The sequence below is a fragment of the Haliaeetus leucocephalus genome, unplaced genomic scaffold (assembly GCF_000737465.1).
Source record: "Haliaeetus leucocephalus isolate CR32 unplaced genomic scaffold, Haliaeetus_leucocephalus-4.0 Scaffold417, whole genome shotgun sequence".
Taxonomy (NCBI): Eukaryota; Metazoa; Chordata; class Aves; order Accipitriformes; family Accipitridae; genus Haliaeetus; species Haliaeetus leucocephalus.
Window position 1 is genome coordinate 9,023,459 of NW_010972853.1, and position 14,242 is coordinate 9,037,700.

The 14,242-nt window shown below is 35.2% G+C and overlaps 1 protein-coding gene across 2 annotated transcripts in view; it reads right to left on the minus strand.

The window, feature by feature from the left end:
- HEATR5A (HEAT repeat containing 5A) overlaps window positions 1-14,242 on the minus strand; it is a 56,898-nt gene that overhangs the window by 36,175 nt on the left and 6,481 nt on the right. For both annotated transcript variants that reach the window (XM_010574265.1, XM_010574266.1), the window contains exons 3-11: window positions 13,986-14,094; window positions 13,306-13,455; window positions 12,874-13,045; window positions 10,718-10,878; window positions 7,964-8,219; window positions 6,668-6,823; window positions 5,606-5,856; window positions 2,239-2,350; window positions 1,189-1,341 (exon numbers count right to left, since the gene is read on the minus strand). In XM_010574265.1, coding sequence (XP_010572567.1) covers window positions 1,189-1,341; window positions 2,239-2,350; window positions 5,606-5,856; window positions 6,668-6,823; window positions 7,964-8,219; window positions 10,718-10,878; window positions 12,874-13,045; window positions 13,306-13,455; window positions 13,986-14,094 — 1,520 coding nt within the window. The remainder of the gene's footprint in view (window positions 1-1,188; window positions 1,342-2,238; window positions 2,351-5,605; window positions 5,857-6,667; window positions 6,824-7,963; window positions 8,220-10,717; window positions 10,879-12,873; window positions 13,046-13,305; window positions 13,456-13,985; window positions 14,095-14,242) is intronic.

Consider the following 14,242-nt stretch of genomic DNA (forward strand, 5'->3'; position numbering starts at 1 on the left):
TTATTTAGGAAACTGAAAAAATCTCAAATGAAAAAAGTCATATTTACAGATGCAGTGTTTTGGTGTCTCAGCTTGGATGTTCATATCCTGACTTCTAACTGCATATATAAACGCAAGCATTTTTTGCTTTTTGGTATGAATTATGGGATATAACTCAACTTCACGATAATTCCACGATAATAATACAAAAAAGAAAAAAGTGGGAGAAGGGTGATGATTAGATGACTACTGCTCACTTTGCTAGTTTTCTATTTAAATCTAGCTTAATTACTGTACTTTAACAAACAACTTATATGTACAAGTATTTTTCATTATTTACAGAAAATTAAACTTGAATTTAATTTTCAAAAAGCACCTAGAGAATATACAGTATTAAAGATGTATTTCCAGAAGAAAAAAAAATTTAAAGGTTAATTGTTTAGGTTACTTCTAAAATGAAATTACTATTGACTTCCACACCTTCCGATAGATTTTAATAGTGAGAGAGGAGTGATCACTATACTAGAGTTCACATTTATGCAATGCAAAGGACCCTTTAGTACTTTAGAATACTGAAACACATTAAGTATTTGAAGATCACTGGAGTCATCTCTTGTAAACCCAAATTCGCAATATTTCATGATGAAAAATTGCAACCTACCAGACAGCAGCCAAATACATAGTAGTCTTTACTGGCTGAAAACTGCAACTTCCTTATTATATTTTTTACCCAAATCTTCCCACCCTCACAAAGTGTTTGACTGACTCACCAATTCTATTTTGCTTACAGTAAGTTATCTATTAGGAAACAGAACTGCTATTTACCAAATATAATAGACTGTAAACAACAGAACATACCCTGGTTTGGGTCTTCATTCATTACTGTGATATGTAGGTTAAATAAGAGAGGAGAAGCAACCTTCCTGATATCACTTACTGTTTGGAAATCAACTGATTAGAAGAACAAGAGGAAAAACCCTCTTGGGTTTTTTGTTTGTTTGTTTTTTACAGAAATGAAACATATGAATATATAGATAGATATACATAGGTAAATATATATGTACAAGCACATATATTGGGGAGTGAATACATCCTTTACCATCCAGTGAAAAAAAATCAATATGAAGTATCATTGTTCTTTCAGAAGGAAAAATAAACAAACAGCCCAACCAGCAATATGCAGAGAAAGACACTGTAAATCCCGCTTACCACAGAGAGCACCAGCACGACCTTCCAGTGTTACTTGCCAGGTAAATGAATCTCCTCGTGTCTTCTCTGTTTCTAGGTCTTTAGGGCATGATGGAAAGATGCACTTCCACAGTAACAGCATTCGTGGTAGATGGTGTTGGACAACTGCAGGACCTGTAAACATTGACAGTTGTCATGCCAATGTAAGGATTAATAAAATTAAATTTTCTCTTTGGTTCTTTTTTCTATGTTCACAAAATCTTTACAGCTGTGAACAAAACCTTATGCTACGTTCCCAGCCTTCTTATATATAATTTCTCAAATGTTTAGTGTCTTGGTACTCCATTTTCATACATAACTACATACCCATCGACACACACAATAGTATGCCACCAAGCCAACTATAATCTCCGTTTTACTAAGTATAAACCCTGTGGATCACCAGCATAAAAGAGATGTAATAAGCAATAGCGATGTGCAGAAAAGCAAACATTTCTTATACGTTAATGCACAAGGGGTGTTTTCCCTAATCTAAGAAAAAAAGGGAGCGGTTGAGCAGAAGTAATAGCTGAAAACATGAAAGGTGCCTTAAAAAATATGAACAAAACAGATAAAATACATTCTTCCTTAGTAATTTAGTGATCACAGTCAATAATCTGACCACTAATAAGTATCAGAAAGTTCTGTAAGATTTCAAATGCCTGACAAGAGGGAAATACAAATTACTAGCTCATTTTGTGCTGGGATAGATGTTAAAAAATAGCAGTGTAATTCTTCATGGCGACAAAGACATTTGGTTATATTGACTTTGAAATTATATCTTCTACATTTAATTAATAGTGGTCCCACCCAGTCACTGTTTTTCAGACTTTGCTCCCAATGAGCTAATAGCAAATTTGAAAGAAATGACATTTTTATTTTAGAAAGTTTTTCTAAAGATTCCAATTAACATTTGTTTTTTTAGAATTATTTTGCAGTGGTAAATTAAATGAAACATCAAAAGAACTAAAGTCAGAGACAGAACACAGAACAGCTTAACGTAGTTGAAGAAAAATTGTAGAAAGCTACTACCTAGTGTCATGAGAGCAGCTATCAACAGCCATCCAGCCTGTGTTCGCTGCAGTGAAATGCGACTGTTTTGAGAAGCAGAACACAGCAAATCCTCTGCTACTGTCATGATTACCTTCAAAGTTAAAGAGAAAAACAGAGCATCAGCATCTTAGTAACTACCAAATGTTTTTTCAATATTATTTGCTCTGATATTTAATCCTATTTCAGTGTCCCCAGATAGAATGCCATCTTCCTCTCACACTATGGCAATAAACTCAGGCTCATGAAGTTTCAATGACTGACTTCAGTACTAGTCTGGGATGACTTCAACAGTTCTGTGGGGCACTAGGTAAGTTACTTTGCTGCTTTGTCCCCTTCCCTTTATCAGCAGTAAAATGGCAGCTCATAATTCTCACAGGAATATGCATTGCAAGGATAGAAGTGTTTTGATACTCTGTTTATGTCACTATGTAGAAAAAGGATAGCATGAGACCTACAAATTAGAGCTCAGAAGAAGTGGCAAGAGGTGTAACTATCTTTTTATCCCTGTTTTAGAAGAATGTCTGTCATTGTCTCTCACAGTTTTCAAATCAACAAATGGTATGACTAAACAAACAAGTTAGAATGGTATAGTTAGAATTAATACTATCTTAGCTTCTCTGCAAATAAGCGCACATGCCTACTATTACATGCTAAATGCAAGATGACAATCTGCACTCGTTACCAAAGCACAAGCTACCTAGAATTTACATGGAGGAACACATACTGTGTCCATGATCAACTACCACAGTATGACTGCAAATGCTAAAAGTATTCTGCAAGTGATTTTGCTTCAATTATGTTTCACATATGCCAAAAGGTATTCCTTACATCTTGCATTATGTCTGGTCACCAAAACAAACTGCTTATAAGTTAGTATTACAAGTAAGAAGTGTCATTATCAATAATACCATTAGAAGCCTCAGTATAGACAGCATCCTTCTATAATTTTTTTGCACACTGTAATTTATTTGGACAGTATAGACAACATCCTTCTAAAATTTATTTGCACACTTATAAAATGTCATGAAAGTTTGCACATGAAAGTTTGCTTCATGAAAGTCTGAAATTTGTACACTTCCAAAACTTCATGAAATATTAACAGTCTGAAAATAGTAGTTTCCCCAATTCCATAATGCTATCAGGTGGTTGCAAATGAAGAAATTTATTTTTATAGATTCCTGATAGAGTTAAAATATTTGATTTTAAGATTAAAACAGTACCCTTGTTAAATTATACTACTAAAAATCACTAACAGCTTAGTTTACTTAAATTACCTGTAAAACAAACATCCTAGAAAGGATTTCATTTACTGATCTCTGACAATTTTTCTCTCTATGTACTAGGAGAAATGTCTTATTTTTGAAGTATGTTTTTGGAACTGAAGTACAAGTACTAGTACGGAATGCTAAATATATACAAACCTACTAATTATTTTGTTTTCTTGAATAGGTTCCACCTGCAACTCTAACTGCTCTCTCAAAGGAAAATGCATTAATATAAAACAGCTTCTGTCTAGGTCACTACTGTCTACGTTTGAGATTTCCATTTCAAAACTGCTCTATTTAACATTGGTCTCTTTCAGCTCCTCAGAAGAGGAGCTAGTCTGGAATCTGGCAGTGTTCCTAGGAGAGAATGGAAAAGAGCTTTTGTCAACTCCTCTGTTCTCTCCCCTGCCAGCTTAGCACAGAATACAGTGTTTCTCCCACACTTTTCCGTGCCCTCCCATACCTCCTCCTGGCCCTACTTCATCCTATTCTATTCCTCTAAAATAAATCTTTGTTAAGAATTACATTTCTCTGTTAAATAGAAACTGTAGCTCTGCTTAGGTGTATAGTATTTGAATGGCACTTCTCATCTATATAGCTGGGCATACGATATTCATTTTGTTCTCTCCCTGTGGTCTTTCAGTAATCAGGAGGAAAAGTTTTTAAAAGCTAAGAAAAACAAGCTTTTTTTTTTTTACATTTATAAACTGTTTTCATCAGCAGTTGGGACTTTGAATGTTGAGAACTGTAGCTAGCAATGTCTGTTAAGGAGTGGTGTGGAACTGTTAGTACTCAACACGGAAAGAGTGGGCTGGAATCACTGCAAGGGATGTTTTTCCTAATGTACATTCTTTTCATTTACATTTACATTTCCTTACATGTGCATTCCTTTCATCTTACAGTGATGTGATAACAAGAAAAAAATCCACAGTCCTTGTGTCAAAGTGTGCCACTTCTCTAATGTCCACTGGCTCTGAAACAGGTATTTTCAGAACTGCGAATGTAAGCTTCTACATTATGAAGAGAATTAGCATGTACTACTGACATTTGTGTTGCACTGTGGTTTTCCAACTGTGAGTAACTCCATGGATAAAGTTCTCATTGAGATGGAAGCAGCTTCTTCTCCTGGTCTGTATTTCTACATCTGCATATCCCTAAAACTTCAGAGCACAGTATATCCTATCTGTGCTAGAGAAGAGATTGGTACAAGCATCTTAGTCTATGTTAATGCAAGAAACTGGTTTCTGTTAAATTCTGTAAAACAAAATGAAAGTGTGTATCTGTTGGACTTGATTAAAGATTTTGTTGGACTTGACCACTGATGTTCAAGATAATCCATAATTGCTGTTACTGGTGTAAGCACTGAATAAACTGTATATACTGGAGGGTCATTGATGGGCCTGGGAAACATTAATTTGGCTTAATCTGTGATAGAACAAGTTTCCTTCCAGGAAACTTATTTCTAACATCAGATCATACAATAGATCTGTATGTATACTTCTAGTTATTTTTTTATAAAAGAAAGATCTTTTCCTTTGGCAAAGTCTGATACATTTCAGCTGTATGTACTCCAAACTAGCCTTTTCTCACCATTAACACTGCTGAAATGTCAGCTTTCTAATTTAAGTCAATGTCAAACTGGGCCAGATTTGGAGAAGGTTTGATCTTGCTATAAAGAATTTAGTTTGACATTCCAAAAAACATAACTCTACTCAAGAAGTGTTTTCTCCAGGTAAACCTTGTCTTAGACTGTTCGATTTAAGTCCTTACAGGTCCACAGAATTGACATCTGTCCCAAAACAACAAACTTCTCCCCTAACAAACTTCTCCATTAGAAAAAGGTTGCAGTATGAGTGGTTAATAAAGTCATTAGTAATATTTCCTGAGAAATTCACAATCCTGACACATGTGAGAAAAACACTTGTTTATTTGAGTTATGGTATGCTTCAAAATCCCCTTCTTGAGGAAAGAAAGTATCTCATCAGTATACTGGGTTATGTAATCACATCATAAAAAATACATGCAAATACTACTGCAAAAACATCAAAGAACTGCCTGTAAGTAAAGTATTCAGACCATACCTTCCCTTTTCCATGTGGAATTCCTAAAGGACAGTGTTTTACTGCACCCAGCAAAGCAGCAACAGCAAAACTGTAGCCAGTTACTCCTTCTGGGGATGATTTCAATGCACTAAGACGTTCAATGCAACGATCCAACAGTAGGGACACATAGCAGGGCAATGCTACTGCAATACAGCGTAAACACCAAGCTGCTGTTAGTCTAACTGAAATGCTGGGATGAAGAATGACAGAAATTACTGCTTCCAGAACTCCTGAAAAATAAAATGTATAAACACACTTAAGAAATAGGCAAGCAGATCGTCAAACAAGCAAAAATGTACACAGAGGACTGGTGAACATACTACTATCCAGTTTCTGTACTTCTCTTTAAAAAGTACCATTGATCTTTATTGTGAAATATTTCTTATAAAATCTAAATACTTCAATATTTTTCCAAAAAAAGTTACCTTGAATGAAAAGTAACAATATGGAGAAAACCTAACATATTATGCAGTTATTGACCAACATGCATAGAAAATATCTGTAAGTATTCTCAAGGAAGCAGAAATCCATGCAGTGGAAACAGATGTCCACTTGAACCTATCCAGAAAAAATGCAGCTAAATGAAAACAATAAAGGTAGATGAAGATACGCAGCTCAAACTGCTTTACTATAAACATTATAAAGTGTTGGACTTCAAATACAATCCTTAATGGAGTTAAATTCAATACTGGTTTTAGTGTTTTGGTTTTTTTTAATTAACATACTAGTACAGGTCGGAGAAGATACAGAACTCTTTGGGCAATGCCTGAAGATTTCCCACAGCTTGTAAGGTAGCCAACTTCCCCTCTTCCTTTTTTGTTTTTAGTTTAGTGACAGAAAACAGAAAAGGATAGAAGAACTGAAGGGGTCCAAGTGAGGAGACTGCACTCCAGAAGAAAGTTTGCTACAGACAATGCCAGACAAATGATCCCAACAGATTTGAAAGAATTGACAGTCTAGCCATAAGAAATCAGAGAAGACCACAGTAAACAAAGGAATATATTTTGTACTCTGGTTCACAAAATAATTCAGGGCTTGTACCTGTACTGGAGTCTTGCAGTAATGGTGCTGCTGTAGTTCCTAAGCCATGGATGAGACTTCCGAGTTCCTGAAGTGCACACACAAGCACGTGCTGACTTGCTGTTACATCTGTTGTACTAATTCTTGTTTCCAAGTTATTGTCACTCATTGCAGTATCTGATAATACAATATAGGAAGATCCCCAGGAAATCATTGCCAAAATGAAACAAACAGATTGGAAAAAGGATTTTGCTATGATAAGTTGTTTATATTACCAAATGAGCTTTTATCATTACCATTTTTATTTTTGACCAAACTGTTTTCATAAAGGTTTACCTTCACTGAGACAAGTACATTTCTATTACTCAAATGGATAGTGTAGTAATGTCTGTGAGGGCAGGAGAGTAGATAAAATGGAAGCTACCAAATTGCTTATCTCTAAGTGATGGGGAACAGCAGCTAGTAAGCAGCATGCTATTCTCAGCCTCACCAAAAGTGACTTGAAGAGGTCATGCTTTGATATAACTTGCCAGACTTTACTACATAGTAGGAGAAAAGAAAGGGAAGGAAAGAGTGAAATAGTGCAAGAGCAAGCGAGCGAGAATGTGGGGGTGTGAAATAAAGAGGGAGGGAAAAATCTGGAGTTTTTTGAAAGTTCATCTTTTGAGACACAAATGATGATGTCAGTTTAGACACTTAACATTTAGATATTTAACTAGGATACAATATGCAGCTGTACACAAGGGGATGACTGGTTATGCCCAGCATTCTCTTTCTTTTCCCCTACAAGGACAGTGGTGGAGAATCAGCAGCTTTTTTTGGAAGCTGTGTACAAGACTTTATCATGCAAGAGATCTGTTTTCTCCAGAAGAAATGCTCATTTTGTCAATTAGGAACAAATGCTTCTTTTTTGAACCATCAGTAGTGTCAGCTGCTCTGAACAGGAAGGCAGAATCTGGCCAGACACACATTAACTGCCAATTTAACTTATCTTACAATACTGTCTGTATTTTATTACTGCATATATTTATTATTTTATTTTATTTGCAATTGATTAAATTTATATTCGCCAGGGAGGAAGTGTTAAAAAAGATGTTTACGCTTGTGTGGGTACACACATGCAGAAACACAGACACACACAAACAAATAACCAGCCCAAGTTAAAAACAAAGCAGTCCATCAAAAGCCCTCTACATTATTATGGTAATAAATCAGCACTATATATTCTATTTCTGCAGTCTCTGGATTAGGAAGTTGGACAATCACTTAAAAAAGAAAAAACAGAGGCCCAAATGGATAATCTTGTTAGACTCATACCCACAACTTTCTTCAGTTTCCAGATGGCCTGACAAATCTCCTTGGCAGCTGCAATTTGAGCTTTTTCCCCAAGAAGGCCTCCTACTGTAGCTCGAAGGATAAATGAAACACAGCGGCGACAGCCGATAGCATCCATCTGACTCTGAATAACCTTAGGGTGAGACTGAGACACCAGATCTAGAATATGGGAAAGGAAGGCAGAGAAGTTCCTTTCAAGCCATTGTGCTCCTAATGTAGAGACAAATACCACATATGCCTGGAAGAGATTTGAAAAGAAGCCATATTTTAGAGCAAAATCACCTGGAAAACCACCGCCAGCTATCCCACATACATATTTTTTTTTTTAATCTCTGTACATTGCCACAACTGGGAATGTCACTAAATTGAGATTACTTACACATTTATGCATCCATAAATCATGTATGTTCTCACTTTCAGGTAGCTGCAATTTTTTTTTATCTAAGTAATTTAAATTACTATCAAAACTGTACTAGCAACATTGCAGCCTGCTTTGACTGTAAGTTAATTCAAACTGCTTGCCCATGTTATTTCATTCCAGAGTGTGAGAAATGGCAGTTTACCCTGCACAGGCACTTGTTATGTAAAACATTGTGTTTGGTCTCACTGAACAACAGCTTCCAGCTATTTAACATTCTGCACATGGAACCCAAATTTAATGTATGAATGCATTTTAAGAACTACTATGTTACAAAACTATAACCCATAACCCTGAGAGAATTTTGTTATTATAGGCTTTGAATTAGGGAATATTTGCAGCCCCCAAGCACTGCTCTTCATCTCAATGAATTTTAATTGTTTGCCTTGCAATGGAGGTACCATAAAAAGACTATGTTTGTCACAACAAAGAGAAAGAATGCAGAGTCACTTTACAAATCTAATCACCACAGGACCATTTATTTTGCCACATAATACACTCCCTTACAAATGCCTTCCATGTGCATGTGTTGGATTTTTTTTTTAATGAATAGATGTGCTAGCATCAAGAATAGCGAATACAAAAAATGAGAACATGCAAATGAACACACAAAATTCCTCATAAGAAAGTTCACAACTACTACCCATATCAACGAACTTCTATATTTGCCTCATACATACTTTGTCATGTGTCTAAGATTAACAACGAAATTATTCACATAAAAGAAAGTGAAGTACTGTAGATGGAGAAGTTGTACTATTAGATCCTGTTAGCATCTAATAGCTCTTCACAAATACTACTTAGGCTTAATAATGTACCAGTACGTTACCCCTGTTTTACAGATTTGAAAACTGAGGAATTTAACAGGATAAATAGACTTGTGAAGGGTCATACTGCCATGGCTACATTTTGAACTGCATCTTAAACCTGGCTGTGTCTTAAACAAATATAAATTCTTCTTCCATATGTAAGAAGTCATCTTTAGTGTTTGTCTTATTTTTTAATTTATAATAAGCTGCAATTCACTAATAATTAATACATTTTATAACTGCAAGTGTTTTCTACTCACAGGCACTGATAGATGCACAATTTCTCAAGGTTTTCTTATAGAAACATTGCATTGTTTTAACTGTTCTGGTATGGTTAGAGTGTACCATCTAGCACAGGTACTATTGTGTTAACGTAGAAATGCATGAAAAAGGAGACAACCTCCAAAAAACTGTACAAATAGTCAAAACACCAAACTGAAATACCTATTCCTGGAAAATTAATAAAACCATCATGTATATAGAACATCCTAGGAGTCTTGCACGCATTTTCTAGGCAAATAGCTGTCAAGGTATTATTGTTCCCCAGCTTTTCTGTCTATCTGCCAGAAGTTAATGTTTCTACCCAGCATGATCTGAGCATAGAAGACAATTTGTGAGCACCTTCTAGCTGTTTCAGTGCAAAGTCTGGCAGCTTCTATCAGTAATTCTAGCTAATTTACAGATTTTTTTGCGCTGCAGAAGTTGAAATGCACTGAAAAGCTCCCTTACTGGCAAAGGGGACATATCAAATAGCTGTGGGGACTGTAACATATTAAAATAATCACAGCTGTTTGATATGTAAATATTCATCATGACCTTTAGTCTTGATTCACAGGTTTAACATTTAAATATCTAGGTCTTAGCATATAAACGCCATTTAAGATAATATTTACAGGAAGAACCCAACCTGATATTATCTGAAAAATATCTACTGTTTTTACCAGCATGCACTATACAGTCTGACTTCAGTCCTGCTCAGTTAACAAAATTCTATCCTCTAACTTAGCATCCTGGAACACAGCAAAACAGGTATTTGTTTTTTTCCACTAAATTCTGTTTTCCTTATTTTTCATGCATTTACCCAAAGCAGAACCATTCTTTCAGAACAGGACTGGGAATGTCCCTATATAGAAGGATACTATTCCAAGTTCAAAGAATTATTGTAACCTCTCCCTTTCATTTTTAGACATAAGGTATTAAGTTTTAAATTAAAAATTTGATGAAAGTACTTATTTATATCACTTACTTGAAATTCCTATCACGTGAAGCTTTCACAAGTAATATGTATTCAATTTTGAAATTTTCCAACTATCAGATAAACAATAAGCAACATCAGAAATCTTTTTTCTTTTCTTTCTAGCATAACTCAAGATGTGAATTGTTGTTTTAAAGTACATACATTTTGTCACAGATACAAAAAGGGATGAAATAAGAGATATATGGAGAGCAAAACAGTTATTATAGGAATGTTTAGCAATCTCAGAAAATGATAACTAACGTAATCCAAACCTGGGTGACTCCAACTCTAACATCTCTGCTGACTGAACTCGTCCCTTTCAACATATCGCCACTGGCTCGTAGAAACCCACAACTTCCACGCAGAAATCCAGTTCCCAATAGCTCCATCACTTCTTCCAAAGAGATTCTGCGGAAGTTATGCCTGGTGGATGCTAAGAGATGTAGATCTTTAGAGGAATAGCTCTGTAAAACTTGTTACATTTTAGAAGAAAAGTTAAACTCTAACTGTTTTAGAAAAAAACAATTTGCACAAATTCAGTAGCACAATCAAATCCAAATACTGTTCGAGCATAATTTCACAACAGAAACTAAGACATTTTAGGACTCAGTGCTCCGGCAAACCACAATATCGCTCAAGTTTTTCTGCTTCAGCTATCTTTAAATTGTTTAGGCCATCACCTAATATGTATACATACATTTACTCTCCCTCAGTATTTACCATATAATCTAAGCTCCCCTTGCAAAAAGCTCTGTATGGCCTACTGCTACCACCTGAAGCTTCATAAAAGCCCTGACTCTAACTCATTACAGCGTACTGCCAAAGACAACTCTCTATTCCAAACTCCAGACAGGGCAGATTACCTTTCTGCTATGCTTAGCCCAGATAAGGGCACAGCTACAGGTTCTTTTAGAAACAAAAGCATTTCACCTTAGTATTAAATCAGCTCTTCAAAAGAATGAGATTAATAGAATATGTTTACAATCTTCTAGGAAAATTATTTATCCCCAATTTCGATTCTGTTGTTTTATTTCTTGACAGAAATTTCATTTAAAACATGTGCTGGGACATGTGTGTGCAAACTTAGCGTGACGACTGCACACTGTGCAAACTAAGTGACCTAAAATTGTCATTGTATTTTTCACTCTCTTCCAAGAACTGAAATGGGAAAAGAAATGAGAGGATTTGAGATAATGATGTCCAAAAAAAAGAAAAAAAACAACCCAATATCAGCTGGTTATTGGATACAATGCAGAAACTTCAGGAGTATGCACTTCTTCATGTACTGCTCCCTCCACCTTTCCCTCAGCCCCTTCTAGCCTTCACCTAGCTTCTGTCTCACTTAGCTCTACTTCTTAACTAAAAATAACCATATAAATAAAAATAACTAAAAATAACCAACCAAAGAGTTGATGAGCTTCTTATATAACCTTATCTTAGCACTTCAGAAATACAACTACATTGCTTAGGAAGATTAAAGAAAACTATTGAGTCTATAAAGAAGTCAGAGTATTTATTTTTTTTTACTTTATTGGGAAAAGATAAGTGCTGATTGGTTTCTGTAACACAATAATTCTCTCCAAAAGATTCTTAGAAAAATACTTTATAAGTCAAGACTTCAGAGTCTCCAATGCAAATACACAGCCTCAGGAATTTTGAAAGGCAGTAAGTTGGGCTTAAGGGCATGTAGTTTTGTCATTTGCTGCTTATTGCACTAAAGGTCTTCTCTGATGCCATTAAAAGCAGAACAGTCTGAATCACACTTACTCTGCATCCTGTTATATTTTGCTTAGATTACAGTTAGATATTTAGCTTTGGGCTCCTAAGATTGGGCTAAAAATGCCCAGTCTGAATGACACCGAAGACTGGAGGTGTGAACTTTGTGCCAGGATGCTTCAGTTAGATCAAGTACTGTCTGTCAGCAAAAACTGTTACATGGTCTGTTGAGTGAACAAAACTGCATGCTCATTTCTGCTTCTGATCACATTTGTACTGCTAGACAATCCAGATGTGTTGTTGATGATTGTGGAAAAACACCTTGAAAATATCCTTAACTCTTTAGTTTGACAAGGAGACACTCTCTCAAATCTTAGTGCTTTCTACACTGCTTAAATTCATCTTGCCTTTAAATTCTTGAGGCTACTAATTTCTGTCCATACAATAACAATCTTGTAACAGGGAAAAATAATTTTACCAAATATTTTTCCTTGTTTATTATTTTATAAATACGTGTATATATATGTTAACACAACCAAAACCACAGTACTTAACAAGGAAAATGTTACAAAAAAGACCAATCCAGAGATATGAACAGCCAGATGAAGCTTACATTGTGATTTTACTCGAGGCTTCAACAGAACTTGAGAGTTTCTTATCATCTGACAGATTTTTACAGATAAGGAATCAGCAAACAAAGTACATACTTTACCTGTTGTCTGTTTAGATGTTAGAGCTCTAGCCAATACTGTGCCTAAAAGTTTTGCAACTGCTAATCGTACATCATAATTAGAACCTTCAAAGGATTTAAAACACAAGGTCACAACACTATCCAGGTCTGTACTCCACATAAATACTGCTTCATTCTGAAGTTCAAGAAGACACTAGACAAAAAAGGGAAATAAATATGTTTTGAATGGAAAAGCACTCAGTAAAAATTTTAGTTTGCTACATAATACACAGTTCTCCCTAACAAAATAAGCATGTTGCTTTATACTAAAATGGCTTTAATTTTTGCTGCCAAGGAGATATCAAAGAAATAAAGATAAGCAAACAATGTATTTACTACTGTATTCATCATCCATTAGAGCAGAATTTTATTTAGGGAGCTTAATTAATAAAAACAGCTATTAGAGGACTTTACCTTTGCAGCCGCACAGCGGACTGCCATGGATCGATCTGTCAAACATGATCGGGCAGCTTTGTAAATATCTCTGTGACAGGGGATAGCAGCAGCTCCTAAACCATTTAATATATTTTGCAAACTAAGCATGATTTCATAACGACCTTGAGACTGAAAAATGAAAAAGAGAAATGTTAAAAGTTTTGTAACCCTAAGCTCCTTGGAAATACAAAATGCCAACTACTGAAACAGGTAAACAATGGTTTGGGTCTTTTAGACTTTTGGAGATCTGTTTATGCTGAAGTGAGTTAAAGCAGATAACTTGCTCTGTAACTCTATCAGCAAGTGAAAATAGTAATTCTGTGTTCTACTGCAAAGTACTCACTAGCATTTTAAAACTCAAATCATGGAGTACAAGCTGGAGCAAAAATGTTCTTATTAATAAGGCAATTAAATTTTCTAGTTTATCAAGTTCTTTCATGAAATCAGATTGAGAATAGCTATGATCCATCCTTTTATAGTCATAATCCTTTATCTCTCCAATAATACTTTGGAATTTAGACACTGATTTTTATCTTATGACTTTCCACAATTTTTTCATATTTTCGTATCATGCACTTTCTCCTATTCATTGGTCCAGCTACCAACAGTAAACATCCTATTATTTTTCCAATCATTTTTTAAACATGCTGTTCCAATACCTCTGCATTCTTCATTGCTTTAAGCACATTCCCAACGGTGTCAGTAAAACTGTTTCCCAAAATTCTTCCCAATTTTTTGTATAAATAGCCCAAGCATACCACCGCAGCACTAAAACAAAAGCAAATCCAAAGACGCGTGAAAATGGATGCAGTAATAGATGAAAGGGATTAAGACGACTAACATAATCAATGGGCAAACAACGAAACAACTAAATAGAATGTCCCAAAAAAGTAAGTGGATTATCAAAGCGGGGGGG